We start from the raw sequence: 27,560 nt of genomic DNA, 5'->3' as shown, positions 1-27,560 counted from the left end.
CAAACCTTTTATCTAAAATCAAATTTGTTTAAATATGACCACCAGTTCATAAATTCAAATAGACAGCAAAACAGGAATGCAGATGAAATATTTTTCTGTGCTGATTAGTTCTAACTTGTACCTTCTGCCTACCTTTTATGTTGCTATACTGCTACAATTTTATAACTAGAGGATGAGAAATATGATTGAGATTTATATTAGGTTATATTACTACCTGAACTTTAGTTCTAACATTGGATGCATGGTAATACCCAGTTATTATCATGACTAATATATAAATCCTGTGTTTTTAAAATGAAGTTAGTCATGTGGATGAATTCTTCAGAAAGCATTTTTAAATAAATCCTTCCAAGTGCTTAAGTTATTGTCTTCTAGAAATTAATAAAGCAGTACGAATTGAGAACCGGTAGGATGAGGCAAATGTTTTGCCTGCCTGGCTCTATAATGCTGTATATAAGCTGTTTTTATTTCATTAAAGGATGAAGTAGACGTGGAAGTTGTTCAGCTTAAAGCTCTGAGAATCCATGCACCCATTACGAGAATGAAGACAGGCACTAGGGTAATGTTATATTCTTGTATTTTTTTTAAATCTCTGGATTCTTGAATATTTCTGATTATCCTTATATCTCTAAAAATACTAAATATTAGCAAAGCAGTTACAAACTCATAAATTCAAGACAATTAAAACACATCTACTGTTTTTTACATGTACACTGTTTTCAGTTTGGTGATATACATTGAAAATGTCAGTAGTTTTGATTAACATCATTCATTCACAGATGCCAATCTATGTAATGGGAATTACAAGCAATCAAACACCATTTGCATTTGGCAATGCAGTACCAGGATTGACATTTCATTGGTCTGTCACTAAAAGGGACATCATTGACTTTGACACAAGACACTCTGAGGTAAACTGAGCTTCTAAGATTCCAAATTCAGTTTTGCTATTTACATATGAATATTGTTCAAAGTAACTGTACATTCGAACTTCAAGAAATTGACTCCCAATATTGAAAGTATTTTAATTTTTTGTGCTAAGTTTGTCTTATGTGAATTTAGAGAGCTTTCTTTTCTGCATTTTCTGTTTTAAGGCATCTTTTCAGCTTCAAGCAAGTAACAACTTTGCAATGAATGTGTACAGTCGTGTAAAAGGTAGAACTGGACTGAAAGTTGTTGTAAAAGCTACAGATCCAGCAGCTGGACAGTTTGAGAACAACGCCAGGGAATTGTCAGATGAAGTGCAAATTCAGGTATTGTTCCCATCCCTTTTTCACTTTCTTGGCATCACTGTTCCTGCAGCATCATTCAGTGGGGGGAGTGAAGGCAAGAGCTGAATGGTGATAAAATGCAAGTATGGGAGAAAATTATCAGAAAGCTGCAACTTGTCGCCCTTTAATCATAACCAGTTCGTATAAGGAACCCAAAAAGGAATTGCATTTATTAGTGAACAGTGTGCAGAACAGTCCATACTATAATCTGATTATTAGAATTTGAGAGGAAAAGGAGTAAGGGTTCATTGCCTGTTGGATTTGTGTTTGTTTCCTTGCCCTAATCCAACTGCCATAGAATGCAGTTTGCAGCATATTTAAAAAAAACTCTTGATTTGTTCTGTAATTGTTAATCTTGCCAGGCAACAAAGTCACAGTCCTCACCACTAACCTCGGCCTACAAAAATCTAGCAATATCTGACATAAGCTTACTTTTTGTTTTCATGTCGGTTCCAAGCAACTGGGAAGCGAGATATTATTGATCTTATTGAGCAACCAATCATGCCAGCTCACAGATAGCAAACCAGGAAATGAAAAAGCATAATTTCAACCACTTTTTTTTCATGATTAGAGTACAAAATTAAAGTAGAAGCTGAACTCAACTTTAAGAAAGAAAGAAATTATTTTTAAATGCTTTTTAAATATTTGGGTAATTTACAGTCCATGCATATAAAAGATTAAGGTCAGGGAAGCACTAAAGAATTCACTTCCACAGCTCTTTCTTTTACTGTGCACTTTTCATTAGCTGTATTTTTACATATTACAGAAATGTTAAATTGTTTTTCCTTTTAGGTGTTTGAAAATCTGCAGTTATTAAACCATAAATTTCAAGCAGAACAGATATTAATGTCACCAAACTCTTTCTTTAAAGTTCGAACAAATCGGTAAGTTTTAAGATGTAACAAGCAATTTGAATTTAGATCTTGCAAGATTTAAACACTATCATTTAGATTTTCTGAAAAACTAAAATTAGAGGACCAGTCCAACTCTTTTTGTTCAAAAACATTACTTGGTCTAGGCGATGGTTCTTATGAATTTAGATGCTGTACTATTGGTTGCTATTGTAAGCAGCCCAAGTAGTTTTTTTTTCTTGCTGAAGTTAATGTATGCTATTGTTTCATCTGCTTATGTTAATGTTGGATCCAGATATTCTTTTGTTTTGCATGATTTTATTTAACTGAAGGCATACTAAGATGGCATTAAATATTGAGAAACATGATTCAAATTATTGAGCCATTTTATTCTACAAAAAGGTACAAATGAGATGACTGGTTAAGATCCAGTATAATTTTCTTCAATTGATGCAGTTGACCTTCATGTAGTAACACACAAGTAATGTACACAATTTGCAGGCTGACATAAGTAGGTCTATTCTTCCTTTACCTGGATCTTTGCTATCCAAGTTGAGGGTTCTGTTGTAAACATCAAACTGCTTTAAGGATGTCTGGTATTCTGCTTTAATTCTGGTCACTCAAGGAGATCAAAACCTTCCAACAGAATGGAAAGGAGACGAGCTAGCAAATTGGTTATTCTATCTTTGAAGAAATGGCAGTAAGGCTAGTCAACCACCTACTTAATCTTTCTAGCTTTTGGGAGTCTTTTATTTTGAGTTAATGCTTCAAGTTGATCATCAGGTTTCGTCAGAACTTCAGAGTTCCCTTATTTTAATCTTTACAATAATACACAATGCATTTAAAACACTGAAGTACATTTCCAGATCCTTGTGTAGAGAAAATACTTCAAAACAATCATTATTCATGGTTATGGAAATATTGTTTAATTTATTAAATCTATTTAAAACAAATGGTATGCTTACTATGTAACCAAAGGGCCACACTGGAAGGAGTTATAAAGTACGACATTAGGGACTAAAGATCATTACACCTGTTTGGGGAGCTGGTTTTCTCAAGTACCCTCTTCATTCTGAAAAACAGTACATTGTCTTAATACACTTTCTTTCCATGAGGCCTCTGATTTGCATCCTTAATAGAAATAAGCCAAGATTGCAGAATGAATTTGTGAAGTATTAATAATAATCATAGAATATCATGTGATGATAAAGCAATTTGAGTTAGTGGCCTTGATCTCAACAAACACAATTGTTGAATACAATCCCAAAATGATTGTATTCCTTACAAATGATAAATCAGCGGCCTACTTTATCAACTGGACCAATTTTATCTCTGTGGTACGTCCTATGGTAACAGGATACCATCTAATAGTATTTCACTTGGAGCTAGGATTGTACATATGGAGTTGTGATGGTGAGTTATTTGAGTGGGGGAGGATATTAATTATACAATGTGAAATTGTCCATTTTAACAGGAAAAATTATTTAAAAATGCTGAGATTTAGATAAAATAGCAGAGCTCTGAGATACAGAAGGATCCGGCTATCCTAGTGCATTATTTGCAAATGGCTACTGTGCACATACAGCAAGCAATTAGGAAAGCTGACAGACTGTTATTATGTTATGATAGGGGAATTGAATGCAAAAGTAGGGAGGTTCTGCTTCAGTTATACAGAGCATTGGTTGTACCATTTCAAGAGTACTCCATACAGTATTCATCTCCTTATTTAGAGAAGAATGTTAATGTGTTGGAAGCAGTTCAAAGAAGATTTCCTACATTAATATCTGGAATGGACAGGTGGCCTCACGAGGAACGGTTGCACAAACTAGGTTTGTATCTGTTGAAGCTTAGAAGAGTGAGAGAGGACTTTATTAAAACAAAATCTTGAGGAGTTTTGACAGGATGGATGTGGGGAGGATATTTTTTCTAATGAGAGGATCTAAAACCGAGATCACTGTTTAAAAAGTCAACTTAAAACAGAGATGAGGCAGAATTATCTCTGAGGGTTGCAAGTCTTTAGAACTCTTGTTCAAAGAAAGGTGGAAGCAGAGTCTTTGAATATTTTTAAGGTAGACAGATACTCAGTAAGCAAGGGGATGAAAGGTTACCAGGGGTTGACAGGAACATCGAGTTGAGGTTACAGTTAGATCAGCCATGAACTTATTAACTGTAGAACTTGCTTGGGGGAGGGGGTGGGTGTAGGGTAGGGGCAAGAGGCCCATTCTAGCTACTAAATAGTGTGCTTACCTATGTGATTAAAAAGTCTCTGCAGTTTTGCTGGAAGACCCATCACCATCAATTGTTATCTATAATTAATATCCCCCCCCAACTCAAATAACTCAACACTACTATCACAACTCCATATGTACAATCCCAGCTCCTAGTGAAATACTATTAGATGGTATCCTGTTACCATAGGATGTACCACAGAGATAAAATTGGTCCAGTTGATAAACGAGGTTGCTGATTTATCATTTGTAAGGGTCTTTTGAGGATTGTACTGAATAATTGTGTTTGTTTGAAATCAAGGCCACTAACTCAAATTGCTTTTTCTTCTTTCCTGTCTATCTTTGTCATCATTGTACAGTATATGGAGAAAAATGGATTATCATTGCCACGTCTTGGCCCACTCTCTTAACTTATCTTTACCCATTGTAGTTTCCTTCATTGTAGCTTTCTTTCCTGTCTATCTTTACCATCATTGTACAGTGTATGGAGAAAAACGGATTATCATCAACAAAGATTCAAAAGAACATAAATAATAGAAACAAAAGTAAGCCATCCAGCCCTTCAGGCATGCTCTGCCATTCATCGTTCGTATCTGATTTTCCACCTCAGCACCATTTTCCTGCACTATCCCCATTCACCTTGATTCCCTTAATATTCATAAATCAATGTACTGTATGTCTTGAATATACTTGGCAATTGAACCTGCATCACCCTGTGGGTTAGAGAATTCCAAAAATTCACCACCCTTTTAATGAAGAAATTTTTCCTCATCTCAGTCCCAAACAGCCTATCCCTTGTTCTGAGACAGTGTCCACTGGTTATAGACTCCGCAGCCAATGAAATAGCTTCCCTCGATCCAGCCTATCTAGCCCTATAAGAACTTTGTAAGTTTGAGTTGAGATCACCACTCATACTTCTAAACTCGAGGGAATATAAGCCTAGTATACTCAATCTCTCCTCATGCTACAAAGTTGATATCTCCTAGAACAAGACCATTCAATCTTTGCTACACTCCCTCTATGACAAGTATATCCTTTCTTGGGTATGGAGATCAAAAATATATATACTATCTCGGGTCTGGTCTCACCAAGGCCCAACACAATTGCAGTACAACGTCCATATTCCTGTATTCACTCCTTTCATAATGCCTGCCTAATCACTTGCTGCACTGCATTTTGATTTTCAGCAATTTGTGTGCAAGTATGTCTTTGACATTCCCTTGAGCATCAACAATTCTTAATCTCTTACTTTTTTTTGAAAATTTCAACATTTCTGTTATGTGCACCAAAGTAGATCTCGCATTTTGCCACATTATATTCCATCAGTCATGTTCTTGTTCACTCACTCAGTTTGATCTATCCTCTTAAAGCCTCTTTATGCCCTCTTCCCTACTTCCACCTAACTATGTAAACTTCGAAATGTTACATTTGACTCCCTGAGCCAAATCATTGATAATAGATCCCCACTATGCCTTGCTAGTCTGAGCCTCCCAAGACTGAGATGATTCTGTTATTCCCACTCTTTGCTATTTGTCAAATAACTAATTCTCAATCCATGACAGCATGTACTCTAAATTTGACCAACTTCCTGGCCAGAACCTTATTGAAAACCTAGCATAATCCAAATGTACCACATCCACTGTTTTCCCCTTTATCTATTACTCATAGAGTCATAGAATCGTACAGCATGGAAACAGGCTATTGGACCCATCTTGACCTCGTGCAAAGGGCACCCTTCCATATTAATCTCATTTCCCAGCACTTGGTCTATAGCCTAGATGATTCAAATGCTCATCAACTGAGCTTCAACCACTCTCTGTCGTCTCCTCAAACAACTGGAGTGGATTAGTCAAATAATTTTCTTTTCATAAATCCCATGCCGATTGCTGCTCAATTCTATTATTTTGAAATTTTTCTGTTGTTATATCCTTCATTATAGAATTCAGCATTTTCCCTACTACTGATGAAGTATTAGAGTATTGAATTGATAATCTGATTTGTAAATTATCCAAGTACTTGCATTTTATGCCTAGTTATAATTAAATTCAAGCTGTTATAACTTTTTTACAGTTTATTCTATTTTGTCTGGGATTTTTTCAACTCTGTTATGGTTGTTTAGAAGGAATTGACAAATTTAGGTAATGAAGTGTTATCCAGAAAGCTTTGAATGAGTACACTTGGCTTCCCTTGGAAGCATTACTGTTTATTGGTAATAACCTTCAGCAGCTATTTGTGGATTTAATTTCACTTTATTTTAAGTGGATTTTTGAAGGTTACCATTTGAATCTGCTTTATTTGATTAGGTGTTTGATGATGTGAAATCATTGCCTAGCTTTTAAGTGACTTTACAAAATAGATTTGATACAGTAACTAAATCTGTAATTTACTTTTTGAAGCAAGCATCCCAGTGATAAAAAAACTAATTTCCAAAGAGCACAACAATTACTTGGTTGTCACTGCTGTAATCTGTATGTTATCAAATTTGCATTTCTCTCCCTTTAAGGAGCCCAAACTTAGTTCAAGAGGACAATGCCTGTGTAGCATGAAATTATCACTTTTTCTTCAGTAGTTAAATATTAACTATTTTCTATATGCAAACTAGGAAGAAGAGTCTGACTCAGATTTCTCTTGAATATTCATTTAAGTTATAACCATGCAAACCCATCCTATACAGGTCTACAAGAATTCATTACAGTATAAAACATGTGATGCTAAAACTTTGGAGGTACTTGGTTAATATTCTGAAGTGAATTCATTTAATACAAATAGTCTGGCTTAATTTTCTCAAGGGAAGTTAAACTAGCACTAAGTAATGGCAAAGCACAACACAAGGTGGCACTTAAACTTTGGCAGAAGGAGGTAGAAAGTTAGTTCACAATAAGTTTCTGTGGGTTCAAATAACATGGATGTAAGGAATAGTGATGCCAATATATTTGTTCTAGCTGAACCATTCTAACTTAACTCATTTAAAGTTACTTGTATTCTTTCCTGATTAGGGAAAATTAACCATTTCATAATCATTATGAACGTTGTGGATAAGACAAATGGAGGAAAAAACGGAGACACAAGATGTTTCTGTTTCCATCTCTGGAGACAGATTATCCACCAATATCTTTTACAAACCCACTGACTCCCACAGTTACCTCTACTACATCTCTTCCCACCCTGTCACTTGTAAGAATGCTATTCCCTCCTCTCAGTTCCTCCACCACATCTGTTCTCATGATGAGGCTTTCCATTTCCAGGACATCTGAGAGATCCTCTTTTTATTTTCCCTAGTAAACCAGGTTTCCCTTCCACCACCATCAATGCAGCCCTCACCTGCATCTCCATTTCCCATACGCCTGCCCTCACCCCATCCCCCCCACCGACATAACAGGGATAGGGTTCCCCTTATCCTCATCTACCACCTCACAAGCCTCCGTATCCAACACATCATTCTCCACAACTTCCTTCATCTCCAACGGGATCCCATCACCAAGCACCCCTCCCCTCCTCCCACACCACCATTCAGGGGCCTGGACAGTCCTTTCAGCTGAGGCAGCACTTCACCTGTGAATCTGAGTGTGTCATTTATTGCATCTGGTGCAGCCTCCTCTACATCGGTGAGACCCGACATAGATTGGGTGACCGCTTCTTCGAGCACCTTCGTCCAGTCCGCCGCAACACCCAGGATCTCCCAGTACCCAGCCACTTCAATTCCACTTCCCATTCCCACACTGACATGTCTATGCACAGCCTCCTTTATTGCTGCTCTGAGGCCAGATGCAGGTTGGAGGAGCAACACTTCATATTCTGTCTTGGTAGTCTCCAACCTGACGGCATCAACATCGATTTCTCTAACTTCCGGTAACTACTCCCCTCTGTTTTCCTTCTTTCCCCTCCGCCTTTGTTTACCCTTATTCCTGTAGCTTTCCCCTGCCCCACCCTCATGACCTGCCCATCTCCTCCCCCTGGATCCCCACCTCCTTCCCTTTTACTCCATGGTCCACTGTCCTCTCCTATCAGATTCCTTCTTCTCTAGCCCTTTGCCTCTTCCACCTATCACCACCTGGCTTCTCACATCATTCCCTTTCATCCCCCCCCCCCCCCCCCCAACCGACCTTTCCCCCCCCCCCCCCCCTCACCTGGATTCACCTATCACCTGCCAGTTGGTGCTTCTTCCCCTCCCCCTACCCTTTTACTCTGGCTTCTGTCCTCTTCCTTTCCAGTCCTGATGAAGGGTCACGACCTGAAAAGTTAACTATTTATTTCCCTCCATATATGCTGCCTGACCTGCTGAGATCCTCCAGCATTTTGTGTATGTTGCTAGAGGAAAAAACATCTTCTTTTCTGTTTTCTATGAGTTGACTTATAGAGGTAGAAACATTAATCGCATTTCCAAAAGAATGAGGAGAGAAGTTAGCAACTTCTAGTGATTGCATAATTTAACGATTTATATTATGTTGGTTGGTCCCAATCTGTAATAGCTTTTAAATGGAAGGAAGATGCCTTTTGAAGAAGACAAAAATTAACAAGGTGTGGGGGAAATGGCAGACGAACAGAGTTAATTATTGTGTTCCTGCAGACAACTGTCACTAAGGCAAAGTATAATTGGCCATGACTGAACTGCAAATTAAGATTCTGAACATCAGTATTAAATTAGCAGAAATGAAGGAACTGAATTTGCCATGCAATCTTTCTTCTTAACTTACAAATGCAAACTTGTTGAATACGCTGCTGGGTATTTTAAACTATTTTAAAATTGAGAATCAAAACTTCAGCTCCATCGATATTCAAATACTGTGCATCTAAAAGCTGTTGTACATGATTGATGTCTTGGGTTAATAAAAAATGTACAGTATTGGTGAAAGTTGTGTGGGGGCCAAATGTATAAATGGTGGTACCTAGTGACATATGAACTGATAACAAGCTATTGTACCTCCAGCAATTGGTATAGACTACCTAGAAATGAGCTATTTATTGGGTAACTGCATGTTTTGATGCTTCAGTAATTGTAAGTGCAGTTCAGGTCTTGCTCCTCCAAGATAATGTTGCTTTTCCTGTCTATTATTGCTATGGGACCAATTTGCTTATGGCTGACTGTTCTTTGCAGAAGAGGTTCAGGCACCTATTTGAACATGTACTGATTTTTAAGAGGGAAATGGGAAGGAATGAGCTGACCCAAGACTAAAAAGGTGAACAGCCTTTATTAGAATAAAGAACTTGGTTGATCTCATCACAAGTAAAGCCATTTGTTTTTGTACTATATGAGAAGTCTTTACTTTGAGGATGCAGGGTGATGGTGGAGTTTCCATGGAGCCACTGGTCAACTGTATGCCTGCAGCTTTGATGGTTTAATGAACATTGAATTGCCATGGTTGGTTTAAAATCAATGTGCATGTACCACATCCTGCTGCCTTATTACTCATGATCTTTTCATCTCTTTGAACTGTATCATAGTTAACTCTACATGCCTATATGCCATTACTTTGGGTAGCAGGGCTGAAAGCTTTCTTATAATTATTTGTATTTGCTCAACAAAGATGTTTTTAAACTGATAATGTTAATGCTTGTTTGATTGGCAGAGATGGTGTGGCTTCTCTTAGTTATCAAGTACAGGACTGTTCTGACAAATCTCCTGTGATACAAGTGGATGAAAATGGACTTCTGACATCTGGTTCCATAATTGGATCTTGTACAATTGAAGTGAACTCTGAAGAACCGTTTGGTATCAATCAAACTATCACAGTTGCTGTTAAGGTCAGAATAAATCATATCTTTTTTTGGTTCTCTTTTGATATTTTTATTACAGTTTTGAATTCATTGCCTTTACCAAATGTCTAGGCTTTGACTTGATGTTTTTGAAAAAAAAATAAGACCAGATCTTGCTGCCTCTCTACTTTGTGCCCAGTCCCTTCCCACCCAAGCCTAGAATCACTGTGCACCAGTTTCACACACCTGTACATGACTTGGATATGAAGGGCCAATCATGTTGCCCTGAAACATCCTGCATGTTGGGGGCATGGTCTGAACATTCATAGCTCCTCATCTTCATAACATTTCTGATTATTTGAGTAATGCTATTGGGGAGATGCTACTAACAAGTTAAATATATTGCCAGATTATATTATTGTTCACCTTGATACAAGTTTCCGTTTCACATTTGAATCAGGATCCAAATATCTGAAACTTAATCTTAAGTGTTTCTTTTTGCTCCAACCCAAATATTCAATTGAATATTACAGTAATTACACCATGCTGCTTTAAAGGGACAACAAAATAACGTGATGTTTTACATTAAACTACATTCATGCTGCTTCCTGATATTTGACATGATGCTTTGTAATTTTTAGGTTGCACCTGTCTCATACTTGAGAATCAGCACAAGTCCTGTAATACACACACTCAACAGGGAGCCTGCACGAGCCATTCCAGTGGGAATAACTTTAACTTTGACTGTTCATTTCCACGATAGCTCTGGAGATCTCTTTCATGCCCAAAATACAATGATAAATTTTGCTATGAACAGGTAAACTGATGATGGTTATATAAGGTTTTTATATTTGTGGATTTAAAAAGTAACATTTGATTACTCAGAACATAATAGGGTGTTAAAAAAATCTGTTTTAACCATGGTTTAATAAATAGCATGTAATAGAAGTTTGAAGATTTATGAAGCTTTGTTAATTTGCAATTTATTGTTCAAATATTGACCTTATTGAACAGGTGGCAGAGGTGAAGATTTTTCCATAGTATTGTTCATCATAAGCCAGAGGTTTTAAAAACAGTAATTTTGTGGCAAGTTGTAAAGTCAGCAAGGTGCATTAGAGGGCAGGAAATGGCAAAGAAAAAAAACAATGGAAAGGGGCTGGAGTGTTTGATCTAAAAAGGATTAAGGCAATATGGGGCTTAATGTTCCTTTTATCTCCCTGCATGTTAAACATGATAGACTCTGAATCCATCCCAATGCTACCAGACTTTGACTGAGTCAGTATTCATCAATTCTTTGCTCCACCCGACTATGGATACTGAAGCTCTCCTTCTGTGACTTAATTGTAATATATTTCCACATGACAATTTGCTGCTAACCACTTTATTGGATTTGCAATGAATGACAGCACAGGAGATCAAATGATGTGCGATGTACTTTGTAAAACAACAAATCACTACTCGGATGTTTGGGAAGATTTTCTGGTGCACTAATGAGCAAAGGCGCAGGCTGCTAATAATGAATCTACTGCCAACAAATAGCCACCAAAAAGTCAAATAGTTAAGTGTAGTTTCATTCCAAGTTTAATTCAAATGAAATTCTCAAAATATTTTTTGGAAATTCCATCCTCTGACAGGAGCATGAATTAGAAAAGAAGGTCTCCAACATTAAAATATTTAATAAATTGGGCAGGGAGGAGACTTGGATTTCTTTGTGTACAGGAATTCCATTATTTTGAGCTGCTGATCTGTTTGGGTTTAGCAGAGCAACAACTACTAATTTCATTTGTGTAGTGGTTTTAACACATCCAAAGTATCCCAAGTAATTTCAGTGTTATGAAGCAAACAAAATCATCACCAATGCACAGATGGTAAAGTTTGGTCAAAGCAATAGGTTTTAAGGACTGTCCTTGAGGAAGACTAAGAAGTGTAGTGGGCTGGGGATGGATTTTACAAAGCTCAGGTCTTTGACTGCTGAAGCCAATGGTGAAGTATTTAAACTTGAAGATGAAAAGGAGGCCAGAATTGAAGGAGAACTGATATTTCAGTATATCATTGGGCTGAAAGTCAGTAGACATTGAAAGAGCAAAGCCATGTGGGCAAGGATCTGAAAGCAAGGATAAAGTGGGTATTGCTTAAACAGGGCCCATTTTAGATTGACAAGCATGGATGAAGGGTGAATGGGGTGTTTGGAAATAAGGACATTATCAGAAGCATTTGGTTTGCCCTCAAGTTTAAAAAGTGAAATAAGAGAGGCTGACGATGATGTTTAAATAGACAAGTCCCAAAGTACAACAAGCATGCATGAAACTTTCAGCAGTTAAGTTGGATGGTGGTAACGAAGGTGGAAAGAGGGGATCTTTATAAATGGCATGGATGGGTTACCTTAGGCTTGGCTTGGAGATGCATCTGACACCAATGGTCTGATTCAATTTCAGTTGCCAGGGAGAGAGATTGTGACTGGGACTAAAGGCCTTGATCTTCCTAATATTTAGTTGGGAGAAATTTTCTGCTTATTCAGTACAGAAATGTTCTGACAATTTAGAGGCAGCGGAGAAGTTGGGAGAGATGGTTGGATGTCATATGTGCAAATTGAGACTGTGCTTCTGGACAATGTTGCATAGCACAGCACATAGATGAAAAATAGAAAGGGCCAAGGACAGATTTTTGGTGTTTGTACCAGTATCCAGTATAAGAGAACCCCAGATTTTAAAGTGGCCTGAAAAATAAACAGCAGCCCTTTTTTAAAAGAGGAAGAGGAAGAATTTTCGGAATATTTTTATCTCTAACCTCATTTACCTTTTCACACACAACTTTAATTCAAGTAGGTGCCTGTTGTTAACTTTGAGAACAATAAAGCTTCACGAGAGATGGGGAAAAAAATTAAGGCAGCATGTGGCTGAGACTTGGGATAAGTCAAAGCAGAAAGGGAGAGAGAAAAACACTCCCATTCCACCTTGCACATTTAATTCTCTTTGAGTGGATAACTACATAAAGGGGACTTCACTAGCAACATAACAACAATTTAGGAAAGCTCACATATTTTGTTTAGAGCATTACCAATGTTGGAGACGATGGATTTCAATATTAAGTCTTTTTAGTGCAGATGATGTTTTAAAATTAGTCAAAATGAGTAGAAAAACTGATTGCTATTGACCATGCACACTTTAGTAAATCATTATGTTTGGTTGTAAATACCTGCACTGAAATCCGTGGGGGTTTGCTGTAGACATGAAATAAATAACTGAACAACAGGATCCAAAATTAGACAAACAGTCTGCAGAACTTGTATATTTTTTGGATCACAAATATGAACATGAAAGAAAGAAATATTCATTTATCCACTGAGGTTCAGGTTTTGATATAAAGCAGAGATATGGTATGGAATACAGAATTATGATTCATTATTTCTTTGTGTCATTGTTAATCAATGTTCATTTTGATTGCTATAGGGATGACCTCCTGCAAATTGGCAAAGGATCCAGGAATAATACCTTTGTAATAAGGACTGTAAACGTGGGACTCACATTGCTGAGCATATGGGATACTGAACATACTGGCATTGCTGATTATGTTCCCTTGCCTGTAGATCATTTCATCCATCCTGAATTGCTGGATGAACTTGTGGTTGGTGATGTTGTATGTTTCAGCAGTAATCTAGTTCATCAGGAAGGTAAATATCTTGTATTTTATTTGATATTCAAATCAAGATACAATGTACAACTGCTTGATGAAATTCAGCATTTAATCTGTGTTCTTACAGGTCAATTAGGAGTTTGGAGTTCATCTTCCAGTAACATTCTTCAGATTAGCCCTAAGGCTGGCACAGCAGTTGCAAGAAATTCTGGGCTTGTCACAGTATATTATGAAATACCAGGATACTTAAAAACCTACAGAGAGGTAAGCTTTTCTAATAACAAGGAACACCTGCTGAGTCTAGTTTTTTTTTGTGCCTAGATTTTGTCAATTAATCATTTTTGTTGGAAGAATACTACAGAGCATGACTTAAAATAATTAACTGTTTCCTGTGAAACAACTGGGAATATATATTAATATTTTACTAAATTTCTAATGTCCATACCAAAAGAAAGTCTGCCATCTTTTGAGGGTGGGAATCTTTAAAAAGCCTTGGAAGATTGGGGTACAGATCTCAAAAGATTGGAATGGTTTAGCCAGATGCAATCAAAACAAGTGTAATGATGATAACTAATTGTAGCAAATGTGAATGCAATAAAATCAAAAGTGATAAGCTATTCAAGCCTGGATGCATATTCTGCCCAGGGTCCATGGAGGATTATTCTATTATACATTTTCCTTCCCTCACCACACCAATTCCCCTATCCCTGACAACCTCCACCCCTCACGTCACCTTATCGATTTATTATGGCTTTTATTATGATTAACCTGATACCAAATAATGCTGCAGTGAACTTAGATTCACAGAGTTCTTCAGCCCAAATTATCCATGTCGACCAAGATACCTATCTATGCTAATCACATTTATCTGCATTTGGCCCATATCCCTCTAAACCTTTCCCATCGATTTGAATAGTTTTTTTGCTGTTTACCAGTCACTTGCTGTGATTTTAAGATATTCTGAGAGTGACCTGTTATATTGGCAATACCTGCCGCAGTGCACATGTGGTACTATAGGAAGTATGATTGTGTCTGAAATGTTGCTACTACCAAAGTCCATTTGGCCACAAATTGGCAACACAACATGAAATATAGTATTTTTCTTTTATATGTTTAGCAACATACAGCAAGCTTTCACAATCACCCAATTAAACTTCCAATCTTATCTGAACTGAGGTCACTAAGTACTTTGGGGAGACTGCTAAGTATTCAAGTTTATCAGTCTGCATTCCCATTTCCTTCAACTTGCACAACTAAATGCATTCCTCACTAAGTTGATTGTATATTTAAGTTCTGTTCTTGAGGGGGGGAAAGACGTCCTTTTGGCTTTGATAATAGTAAATGCTGGAAATACTCAGCAGGTCAGGCTGCATCTGTGGGAAGAGAAATGGAGTTAATTTTGCAGGTTGAAAACCCTTCGGTAGAACTGGGAAGGAGAGAAGTTTGTAAGCTGCAGGAGGTGTGGGGGAGGGGAAGATGTCTCGATGTCGCCTGACATACTGAGTATTTCTAGCATTTTATGCTCTTTTCTTTTAGATTTCCAGTATTGTGGATTTATTTTTTGATTTTCACATTGTTTTTGCTCCAATCCTTTTTATCTCTGTTTGCACCATTACTGGATGTGCTGCCTACACATTTTAAAGTTATTTTATCATTCCAGATTAATGTTACTATCCACAAATCTGTCCTTCCTTTATTAGTGACTTCTAATGGATTAAACATATTCAGCAAACACTGTTGTTTTTTCAGCTGGTGGTTAAGAGTACAGGAAAGACTCGTGTTCTAGTGCAGAGTGGTGCACTTCTGTCATCCCAGGCTCGGACTGTGCCATTTAAGTTTCCCGTTATCATAGGAGAGAACAACAACAACTTGAAAGGTATTTTTCTTGGGTAGGTGGGGGGGGGGGGGGGAGGGTTGTGTTTGCGCAGTGGTTGAGTAAGCCAGTCTGCCTTGTACAGTTTGCAACAATCTTAATAACGAACAGACATGTAATAATGTCAACAGAATGAGGCTGAGCTAAAAGATGGAAGTCTTTACTGCATACCATTTAGATGGCTATGGTAATCCATATTGTCACTGAAGCATCTTTTACAAATGTCAGCCATCCTTGTCTATTCTATATTAGTCACTGAGGGCTGTTGACATAATAGCTTGCATTGCTTTGATTTCTGAGCAATCATCTCCAAAGATTTGTACTTCCTATAGTATTCCTGTAGTATTCACAAATAACAATGAAGCAGGTGTCAAAGTTGAAACTGTTTGTCCTTCGCTGTAAGAACTTGTCTTCCAATGTACTGGAAGGAAGGGAATAGGTTTCAAATCAAGTTAATATTTTGCTGAAAGTGCGTGGCTGGTCTTGCCACTATAAATCAGCAAAATTAATGTTATGTCGATAACAAGGAATAGAAAATTGTGAAGGTAAGTAACAGAAGCAATAATTCAAATTAATGTCACTATTTGGAGAAATAGTTGAGTATTATTATTACTGTAAGATTTAAACCATTCATGGATCAAATTTTAGTTTAAACTCAACTTTCAGAACTTTTCAGATACATAGTGCAAGGGCTGAAGAAAAATGTGTTATTATACAGATATTTTATTGATGTATTGATATTGGTTTATTATTGTCACTTGTACCAAGGTACAGTGAAAAACTTGTCTTACAAACCGATCTTACAGGTCAATTCATTACATCAAGTTAGTACAGAGTGCATTGATGTAGTACAGGTAAAAAAACAATAACAGTACAGAGTAAAGTGTCACAGCTACAGAGAAAGTGCAGTGCAATAAGGTGCAAGGTAACAACAAGGTAGATCGTGAGGTCATAGGTCATAGTCCATCTCATTGTATAAGGGAACTGTTCAATAGTCTTATCATTGTGGGGTAGAAGCTGTCCTTAAATCTGGTGGTACGTGCCCTCAGGCTCCTGTATCTTCTACCGGATGGAAGAGTAGAGAAGAGAGAATGTTCTGGGTGGGGTCTTTGATTATGCTGGCTGCTACACCAAGACAACGAGAGGTAAAGACAGAGTCCAAGGAGGGGAGACTGGTGTCCGTAATGCGCTGGGCTGTGTCCACAACTCTCTGCAGCTTCTTGCGATCTTGGGCAGAGCAGTTGCCATACCAAGCCGTGATACATCCTGATAGGATGCTTTCTATGGTGCATCGGTTAAAGTTGGTGAGAGTCAAAGGGGACAAACCAAATTTCTTTAGCCTCCTCAGGAAGTAGAGGCGCTGATGAGCTTTCTTGGCTGTAGCATCCACGTGGTTTGTCCAGGACAGGTTGTTGGTGATGTTCACTCCCAGGAACTTGAAGCTGTCAACCCTCTCGACCTCAGCACCATTGATGTAGACAGGTGTATGTACACTGCCCCCTTTCCTGAAGTCAATGACCAGCTCTTTAGTTTTGTTGACATTGAGGGAAAGGTTGTTGTCATGTCTCCAGAATTAAGAAAATTCTTATTCTTTAGTTGCAGTCCTAAAGGACAAAGTGTCAGCCATTGGTTGATGTTCATGCTGTCGCTTCTGTGTCAGGAGGATGTGAGTTCAAGCACCATTCGGACAGTTGAGAAAATATTTTGAGCTGAAACTCCCCAAACCAGTGCTGAGAAGTTGTTGCAATAACATGAAACTTAAACTGTTACTATTGTTACCACTGTTATGATAATAGAAAATCTACCTGCATTCTCTCAAAAATAAACTTTCTCTTTTGTGTAACCTTGCTCCATTTCCCTACAATTTTAGGACTAAAACCACTTCATTGGCTGTAAAACACTTCTGCTATGCATTGAGTTATCTAACTGCAAATTCATTCCTTAAAAAAACTCACTTAACCCCAATATTCTGCTTAAAACAAAAAAACAGCTGAGTCACTGAAAATCAAGACTAGTAAGTATAGAATGAACCACTTCAGCTTAACTGAGAGCCAGCCTCAACACCTGTGCCATGCTGGTGGTTTTCTGTTAGATTCCAACAGGCAGTGCAATTCTCCACAGATTTCCAAACTCATTGGCTGGGAAATCTGCATGATGAGTCTGCCCCATTGAACTGAATGGGAACAAACAGGTGCAGACAGATGAGCCTTTATTTTATTTTGAAAGTTTAAAGCTATTTAATTGTCTTGTGTGTGCGTGTGTGTGTGAGAGCGTGTTTGTGTGTTTGTTTAGATGTTTCCTTTACAAATGTTAATATTATGTTACAGTTCATTAGTCATTTTGATTGCTTGAATGCCAACGACATTCGGAAATATTCAGTTTCATTGATGGAGAGTAACCCAGAATACCATTCTGGCATCACAGCTGGTTGCTTACAATCAGAGCCCTTGAATTGGACTGCACTATACTGGGCCAAGGGAAGACAATACCTTGGATCATGCTGGAAGAAAGAGCTTGGTCTAAAGGCAGGCAGTTTGTAATCTGTTCTATTACATAATCTCCATATTCAAATTTGCAATCAGCAGTCACGGATCTTTGCAAGTGAAATAGTTGATATTGCCTTGAACAACAGTGAACACTAGTTTACATAACTAATGTCCTCTAGACCCCGTAGAAAGAAAATATGAAGGTATATATCATTTCTAAAATTAGGATAGTTTACATTGTGCTTAATTTGGTCAAGGTTTGATCTGATTTGTACCTCTCTCAACTTACAAACATTTTAAAACATATAATTTAACGAATGCTAAACTAATATTGTTTAAGAAGTTTGACATATTTAACATCTTTTTAAGTATATTGAATAATTTCAACTCTGTGCCATTGTAGCATTAACAAGCTCTCATATAACTTTTGGAAGCTACTTCAATCAGTATAGAATTTCTTGAAGCGAACTCAATGTTCCAGCAAATTCTCATGGAAAGACGATTTATTTGAATATTTGAGTCACTTCAGATGCTTGATTGAAGTAACTAAGTTCATGTTTGGAAGTGAAAGGAGTTGGAATTTTTAGGACTTTGAGGCAATGTTACAGAGGAATTAAATATCTATTGTTAAAAACATCTACATCCTTTGTGAAAAAGTTGCTTAAAATTATTTCAGAAAACATCTCACAATTACAGCCAACATGTATTTAACGTACATTCATTGTGTCCTAGGATAAAAATCAGGTGACCAATGTCCATTTCTATATTCTGAAATTGCATCCATTTATATGAATTAATGCTGGTTCCTGCTGTTACTAAAGTTATGTTTATGGTACCGATAGTAAAGTTCTGTTGCTGACAAGTTCTGAACATATAAGAAAGTAATGATTAGTACAAGTTTGCATTCAGGCACACAATTCCACATAGAAAAAGATTTGGAGTTATTTTAATGTTGTGATTTTAATGGTCTGTATTCATCCAAGCTGTGAGTGGGGAAACATACCAGTATAAAGGTAAGTAAACTATAGACAAAATTAAATTTTCAGTTGGATCTATTGGCTAACTGTTTACCAGAGGGTATGATGGGCTTTCCCTTAAAATTATGATCAGTGGGAGATTCAAAATAGAAAAATCAAGTGTTAAATAAGCTGCAAGGTCAGTAAATTTTTGTAAAACAAAGTTGTGAAGGGATGACTGTGATGAATGTAAAAGGTAGTTGAGACTTCTCAGACTTAAATTAACTTTAAGGTGGCTGACTGATTTGAGGAGGAATTTAGCCATTTGCAATTATTACATGAAGGCAGGCTGTACCAACTAAACTAGGTAAATCCTTTTTAAAACCATTCTTTTAGTTCCTCTGAAATTAAATAACTTGTCTGGCTGCCTCTCAGCAAGAATTTCTTCAGTCCACATATGAAGAGAGTAGAGATGCACATGCACCTAATTTTGTGAAGGTCAAAAGTGTACTATTGTTGCACAGCTATTTAAGTTTGTATGGAAGTTTGTACATGTCAATTAAACATAAGACAAATCCCGCTGTTCTGAGATCTGTTCTAACAATTGACATAATTCCAGTTTGGATGCTCCTATTCTTGGTGAACAGCATTAATAGCCATTCCTCAAAATATCTAGAACTAAGTACTAATTAATAAAGAAATTCAGAAATTTGAAAATGATCTGCTTGACCTCAAGCTGTCATGCAGAACCTAATGCTGCCAGAGTTCGTATTTGTCAGTGGTTGTACTGGACTTCCTGACAAGTTGTACAACTGTACAGATATGGCTTTGTAAATAGTACTGTACACTTGAGATTTAATGTTTTTCTACTATCCTTCTTAATCCCCATTTGTATATTCATTAGTAGGAAGGTGAAATAAATTGCCAAACTGAGTATCTACTTGGGCAGATTGCTCCCGTCCTGAAGCAATCCCTTGACTCTCCATAAACAGCTAATACAACACATAGTACAATGGTACTTCTTAGAGAAAAGTGACCCTTTTCCACCAGTGTTCAGTAGATCAGCTTTGTGCCAGTCCATTCACTCCTTTGTCTTGTAGTCCTTCACTCGTATTGGTTTATTATTGTCACTTGTACCGAGGTACAGTGAAAAACTTGTCTTGCATACTGATCATACAGGTCAATTCATTACACAGTGCAGTTTCATTGAGTTAGTACAGAGTGCATTGATGTAGTACAGGTAAAAACAATCAGAGTACAGAGTAACATGTCACAGCTACAGAGAAAGTGCAGTGCAATAAGGTGCAAGGTCACAACTAAGTAGATCGTGAGGTCAGAGTCCATCTCATCGTATAAGGGGACCATTCAATAGACTTTATCACAGTGGGATAAAAGCTGTCCTTAAGCCTGGTGGTACGTGCCCTCAGGCTCTTGTATCTCCCGTTTTGTATATAGTGAAGATAGCATTGTTGGAAGTTGTGCAGAAGGAAGTCGTATAGAATTTTTCACTAAGCTAAAATTGCCATTGACAGTTTACTGCTGTAAACAGCAGAATTTAGCGTAAGTACTTGAGCATGATATCTATATAGGTCCAGTTTTGAAGGAGACATTTGTACCAAAGGCATCAAACTGTACATTTGCCTTGAGGTTTAAGTGTAGGATATCTTAAAGATCTCTCTCCAAGCATAACCTTAATAAAGTATATATTTGAAAATGGGGTGGGAGGGCAGGGAAAGAAAAAAATATCTGCTACTTATATGCTGTGATATTTTTGCCCTGTGTTATATTCCTAAAAGTTGTGTTTACATTTTTAGAAACCACATGTTGCCAGTATTGAAACATTGGGCTTAATAACTTTTAAGATGTAACTGTGAGCATTTGACATCAATAAATCAATGTGTTTCTACGTCCTTCAATGTATACATGACCTTCTCTCCAATGGACTTGGTACTTCCGAGTGAGCATTCCACCAGCATTGAAGTGTCAATTTAAACCAAAGGTCTTATTTCCAAAAGTACTGCTGTTTCTGACTGCTATTAATCACTTTTCAGGTGGAACAATTCCTAAAGGTCCATAGGATTCCAGTCTACAAACTTTGTAGGAGGCTACAATTGAAAATAACAAGCATCATGCTTTGTGTTATGAAGGATCTTTTAAATTTAAGACTTAAGCTGGGTAGAATGATAAAACTTTTTGTAAAAATGACAAGCTACTAAATGTTGTAGTACATACTTTCACATGTTGAAGCTAAATTGTTCGTATTATGTACAAATAGTTTTAAACATATTTGCTTTCAGGAGACTGTACAGCTGCACAGGTTGAAGCAATTGATCAAATACACCCAGAGTCCATTTTCACTTGCAATCTGCAGTTTAATAATGCAGTAGAAATACCAGCTGAAGATGTGTTCAATGTCCAAACTGGATTTGATGCCCATTCGGGTAAGAATTAAGACTTAATTGTTGTATTTTTTGTATTCACTTAAAGTAGTTTAAATATTATAGTTTAAAGTAGTTTAAATATTGTAGGAAACTAATATTAAATTGAAGGAAAATATTTTCACATAAAATAATATTTTAGCTTTTCATATGTATTTGGCATTGCTATTCATGATTTTGAGTTTGCTTTCCATTATTTAAAAACTAAATTCAAGTAAGTGCTCTAATAATATTTTTCTTCCTTCCTTCTTAGGACATTACACTTGCGCCGTTACAGTGCAGAAATTGACTGATCACCAGCTTAAAATGCTAATCAAAGACAAAACCACTGTCAATGTGAAATCCTCAATACTTGATGGACAATTCATTGGAGAACAAATTGGGGCCAGTGTCTCATTTTTACCTGATTTTTACACTGATCATTCAGAAATTTTTTTGAGCAACCTACATACAACTACTGAAGTTATAGTATATGGGACTTCTGAAATTCTGGCGAACTTGGAGGTAATGATCTGACTGGTATATTGATACATGAAGTTTTATTACATTTTGAAAAATTAACTGCACTCCACTAATATATTGAACAGTCAATTTTACTTTGTGTTTCATCACACCATTTCCAGTAATGAAGCAAGGCAGTTATTTAGTACTGGAGTGAAAATACTTGAACTCTAGTTATTATACTGGAGCTGATGCATTACTTTGAAATGAGTTTGAACCTCCCCTCTAATCACCTTGTGGACTGAAATTTGCATTACTAGGTAGATGCATATTGTCTGTTGACTGGTAATAGTTGTCGAAAGTGCACTGAGAGTCATTATATATGGACAAACTCGCCTCTGCAGTGATTTGTACAGGTATCTGTATATAGAAACAACATGATTCCAAATTTTGAAAGAAGCTAGAACACCCAATTTCTTTGGCAAGTAGGACATAATATACTGCTTAATTATAGCGTTATTTATAAGGAACGAGTCAACAGAATTGAATCTTTTGAAAAATCATTGTAGTCTTCTCGGCTATATATTTTGAATTTGGGAAGCCAATCAATAAATTTGTAAATGTTCCATACAAATTGCTTTTGTGAATATCATCTAGAAATTGAATATATTTTCTTATGTCTTGCTAACTAATAACTTGAACTTCTAATCAACTACATATCTTCACATTTCTTTGTAAATGTAGAACTGTACTCTCAGAGCTAAGTAGAGTTGATGTTCAATGTACTTGGTACGAAAGCATCCTTGTCATATCAGCAGTAAAGCTGGCTTTTCGCGTGGCCAATTTCGATCATTTTCACAACCCTGTCACCATTGTTGGGAAGGTGGGAGTGAAGAAAAGAAGGGCTGAAGCACAAGATGCAAGTGCTTTTATTGAAACAAAATTAAATCCCACCATTCTTCTCTAGGTGAAAAATCAAAAAAACTGCTGATGCTGGAAATGCTCAGCAGATCAGGCTGAATCTCTGGAAAGAGAAACAGAGCGAACGTTTCAGATCAAAGACCCTTTGTCAGAACTGGGAAGGAGACAAAAGAAACTTGTTCATTTACAGGGAGGGTGGGGGCAGGGGGATGTCTCTGATAGGGTAAAACAGAGGTGACCATGGTGATTAGCTGTAAACAAGGTTATTTGGTCAATGAGTGAATGGGAGCAATTAGTGAGCGAGAACGTAGACAAAAGAACATAGACAAAAGAAAGTAGGAGTTGCAAAACTCAGAGCAGGAAGACATGCACAGCATGTCCTCCTCTCCCAGACAGGGAAAAAAAGAAAAATGTGGGGTTAAAACTACAACCAAGCTGAGACAGAATCACAGATGTTAAGCTGAAGGCTGCAATGTGCCCAGACGGAAGATGAGATGCTGTTCCTCAAGCTTGCAATAGGCCTCATTGTAACAGTGCAGGAGCCACAGACCTATAGGTCAAATTGGGAGTGATTTGTGGACAATTAGTGTTCAGCATGCAGAAGCAGCCCTGACTTCCTGCTGCCTGTCACTTTAATTCTCCAGTCAAATTCCACTCTGACCTAATCTTGACATAATATTGCATTCTACAACTTCAGGTAACTTGATTTCTGTCTGTATCAGTCATCCATCTGTGATCTTGGTTGTTTTTTTTCTCTCTGGGAGTGGAGAAGATTTTCCTCCTCTGCATTTCACAACTCCTACATTCTTTGGTTTATGTTTTCATCCTCTAACAGCACATTTTCCTCCTCTGCATTTCACAACTCCTACATTCTTTGGTTTATGTTTTCATCCTCTAACAGCTCCCATTCACTCACTCACATATACATTTGTTTACAGCTTATCCCCATGGTCATCTGAGAGGTCTTGATGGTGTGGACATGGAGGGAATGTTTTGTCGTCTGTGGGAAACTAGAAGTGAGGGCCTCTGTTTAAAAATAAGGGGTCGCCTCTTCAAGACAGATAATGTGAAATCCTTTCTGTGAGGGTTATAGGTCTTTGTTCCGCAAAGGACATGAAAGCAGATACTGAATATTTGTAAGGCAAATCAAAGGAGTAAAAGACTGCTGGGTATAAGCAGGAATGTGCAGTTGGGGTTAAAATCAAAAAAGGCACAACAAATGATGGACCAGGCTTGCCTGCTCCGAATTCATATATTTGTTATTGAGTAATGAATGTTCTTTTGCCCCCTTTTAGGTTACACCAGGATCATCACTGATAGTCATTCAAGAAAAGGAAAAAATCTGTGGATCCCATTGCTATGTGAAGTTTGCAATCTCCCTGTCTGACACTCGATTAATTAGCCAGGAACCGATATTAACTACTCTTAGTATTTCCAGCTCGCTGACAGACCAGTCAATCTCTCTTCCAGTCAAAGTTTTGTATATTTCTGATAAAAATAATGAAGCACAATGTAAGTTTGTACATCTGGATAACCTTTAGAATAATTAGTTGATACACTCTTCTGGGACAGGATCATTCTCCATAAATAATTATGGGTAATCTAGATATCACTTCAAAACTAAGTCCAAACTGAAGGTTGTTTAAAGTGCTGTCCTATTCTGGTGCAACTCTAAATTCATTCCCACTTATCCTGGAGAAAAGCAATGTTGGTGAGGGTGGGAAGAGAAATGAGTCGAGGGCACTCTATAGTGGAGACTTGCATCCTACCCATTGCTTTGTTCATAAATAATAGCATTGATATTATTTATGATATTTTCCAAATTGATATTTTCTGTACTGACAAAAAAAACAAAATGTGGAGTTTGCCCCACACTCATGATGTCTGGGACATCCTGATTGGACAATCAGGAAAATGCCACCTTCTAGGGAACTGAAATCCTTAACTAATTTGCATCCCTCCAAGATAGAAAAATCAAACAAAGTAATTTGGAACCAAATGAGTAAACAATGCCCCTCTCTTTCAACCAAGATGCTAGCATCTGATATACTAATCATGAAAGTTAGCAATTTTGAAACTTAATCCACATCTCATTAGAAAGATGCAACTGAACCTTGCAGTTTAGACCTCAGTGCATGTCACATTCCTTGACAAAAGAATTAAAATGTGTTTATTGAAATGTTTTCTTGTTAAACTTGTGTGAATTGGAACATGCAGCTCAGTCACAATTTTAAGGTGGAAGTGATTCTTTTGTTAAAGTTTTACCTGTTCAATTTTTCTTAGCAGATATCACAACAGCTCGATTAGAAGGTGTTGGTCTCTTCCAGCAATTCATTAATTCCTATCAAGTTGTGTTCTTCACATTCTTTGCTCTACTCACTGGGACTGCAGTCATGGTTATTGGTAGGCATCACTGAATTGAAGTAAAATTTAATTTGTTATGATTTTACTGTTATTAAATATGTCTTTTCATTTTCAGCCTATCATGCATTCTTTTCACCACGGGAACAATTTCATCACCCAGCATTTGCAAGGACCCCATCCCCACCCCCACGTCAGACAGGTAAATAACACCTATCCCCTTACTATTTCCTGTGTATTAGCAAAACTTCTCCATTGAAAATTGATATACATAACAATTTACTTTGATGTCAAGCCTATGCTTTGGACATCTTTTACATTTAAATGAGTTAAGGTTTTGTATTTCCCCCCATGTTTTTGAACTATTCAATGAAGATGCATGATTTTAGTTGTGTGAAAATGTTATCTCTTTTGTATTGGATTAGTCTTGGTATCTTAATTGCATCTTATTGATCAATGCTTTCCAGAAAGGTTTGATATCACTGACCTTTCTTAAAAAAACCCTCTATGCAATAAATTCTTTTTCAGAAATATTTGATTTGTTGCTAACTGTATTCATAGATAGAGTTAGTAGATTATGAACAAATGTTTTAGCATGTAAATACTATGAAGTCTGAGAACACCAGGAAAGATTCATATGTTGTGTTGAATATGCTTTCTACTGATTAAAACCCAGTTGAATAATATGCATAGAAAGTAAGTCCTTTAGAGTTTTCAGACTAATAAGAATACAATGCTATTGATTTCTTCTAGAGTTTACGCCATCCCCTACTCATTTCAATCCAAGCCCACTTTCCAGCAGATCTCATTCTCCACTGTGGAGTGTACATCCAGCCAATCGATCTTAAGTAGAAAACAGCTGACGTGAAGAAAATTTTGTCTAATATGGCCGAGGAGCATTTGTTCACCATCTTTCTAAATTGTGGTGCCTTTGCCTTTGCTCATTTCTAAAGTGTTTTTATCCCTACCTCACAGGAAAGTTGATCATTTGTTGGTGTCTGGTTGTACAGACACCTATTTGTGCTGCAGTACCTGCCTGATGGGTGATTCATAGATGGGTAGATTCAGTCGGCTCTTGAATAATAGGAATAACACAGCCATACCACACCTGCCCTGGGCTGATGTTCACGAAGAAGCACTGCAGTATGGTTGTGGTACTGTCAGGAGGGAAACTACTTCTCTGCACAGAAGAAATAAGGTCGATTTATTGTGTATTTATTGAAGTCTGAGTTGGGTAACTGAGCACAGACCAGTGATTGAACCAAGGTCTGCATGGCTCATATTTTACAGTCAAATTTTTAGCTTTTAGGAAGCTTTCCAATGTCTCTCCAGCAGATTGAAGTGAAAATTCTTTGACTAATCTGTAACCTGATGGGAAAAGGTACATTGTAGTCGATAAATAAGTTTGCTGTGATCATCACCAGTTCACTTTATGCAATAAAGACTGGTATTCAAAATAAATATTTAGCAGTTGATAGTTTAGACTTTTCATTCATGTTGCTTTGTTAATAATGCAGAGTGGGTTTTTACTGTTTGAATTTGTTTAAAATGTACTTGACCAACAGTATGAAGTAGTGGTTATTTGTAAAAAAAAATGTTTTGTAATAGTTACTTTGAGCAGTTGAGAGCCTGAATTGCTTTTTTTTGTGTGAAATTGCAAGAAAATTTATTTAGACAAAATTGTTTTGTGGTATTAATCTTGTATTTTGACTATTTCAGCAAAGGTCAAGTCTCTTCAAAATTAGTAAATGGAAACTTTTTAATTGCATACCAGATATAATTTGGAAAATATGCAATCTTTTTTCTCAGGCAAATTACAATGTGAAAATGTAGTTCACTTTTGTTCAGCTACTGTACCACAAAAGCAATCATTATAGTTGGAATGTGATAAAATGTGAAGACAGTCTTAAATGCTAAGTGTACTTGAACAGACCAAATACTTGGCATCAGGCAGTCCTTTAATTTAGCCCACTTCATCTGTTCTTGTGAATGTGATTTTAACCTTGAAGTTTTATTATGGATGTGCCTTAAAAACCACTGCAACTAATGAATGATAGAGAAATGACTGGTTGTGATTTTTTTTACATTATTTTTAATTTAATGCTTTCAGAGTGATGTACTGCTGTTTTTTCTAAGTGCTTGGCAAATAATAAATGTCATCCAAATCTTCTTTACTATTGATGCCTTTGTTTAGTAATTTGTTTAGTTGAATATATACATTCTTATCAATCACATTTAGATTGCTGACTCTTGGGACATTCACCAGTAAGTATTAAATATTCATGGAGACTATCTGAGTCTTTGGGAAAACTCTGCCAAAAAAACATTATAATGCAGCTGTCAAATGTAGCTTAGTTCACCAGTAAATAAGAATTCTCCTAAACTTAGCTACATGAAGCCCACATGA

The 27,560-nt window shown here is 36.9% G+C and overlaps 1 protein-coding gene across 2 annotated transcripts in view; it reads left to right on the top strand.

Moving 5' to 3' along the window:
• The window catches only part of nup210 (nucleoporin 210), a 98,746-nt gene extending 71,423 nt beyond the window's left edge, over nt 1-27,323 (top strand). Inside the window, exons 26-40 of one of the 2 annotated variants that reach the window (XM_052017290.1) lie at nt 479-559; nt 780-911; nt 1,095-1,253; nt 2,064-2,155; nt 9,918-10,092; nt 10,686-10,861; nt 13,494-13,714; nt 13,805-13,941; nt 15,427-15,553; nt 21,290-21,433; nt 21,684-21,934; nt 24,088-24,304; nt 25,079-25,195; nt 25,272-25,355; nt 25,907-27,323. In XM_052017290.1, coding sequence (XP_051873250.1) covers nt 479-559; nt 780-911; nt 1,095-1,253; nt 2,064-2,155; nt 9,918-10,092; nt 10,686-10,861; nt 13,494-13,714; nt 13,805-13,941; nt 15,427-15,553; nt 21,290-21,433; nt 21,684-21,934; nt 24,088-24,304; nt 25,079-25,195; nt 25,272-25,355; nt 25,907-26,001 — 2,208 coding nt within the window. In that variant the 3' untranslated portion in view covers nt 26,002-27,323. Of the gene's footprint in view, nt 1-478; nt 560-779; nt 912-1,094; nt 1,254-2,063; nt 2,156-9,917; nt 10,093-10,685; nt 10,862-13,493; nt 13,715-13,804; nt 13,942-15,426; nt 15,554-21,289; nt 21,434-21,683; nt 21,935-24,087; nt 24,305-25,075; nt 25,196-25,271; nt 25,356-25,906 lie in introns of both variants that reach the window. The other variant, XM_052017289.1, reaches the window with a different exon arrangement.
• Nucleotides 27,324-27,560: the final 237 nt, after the last annotated feature.

Source organism: Pristis pectinata, chromosome 6, assembly GCF_009764475.1.
Source record: "Pristis pectinata isolate sPriPec2 chromosome 6, sPriPec2.1.pri, whole genome shotgun sequence".
In the NCBI taxonomy this organism is placed as follows: Eukaryota; Metazoa; Chordata; class Chondrichthyes; order Rhinopristiformes; family Pristidae; genus Pristis; species Pristis pectinata.
Note: the sequence above shows the minus strand (reverse complement) of the source record. Positions and strands in the feature narration are given on the sequence as shown.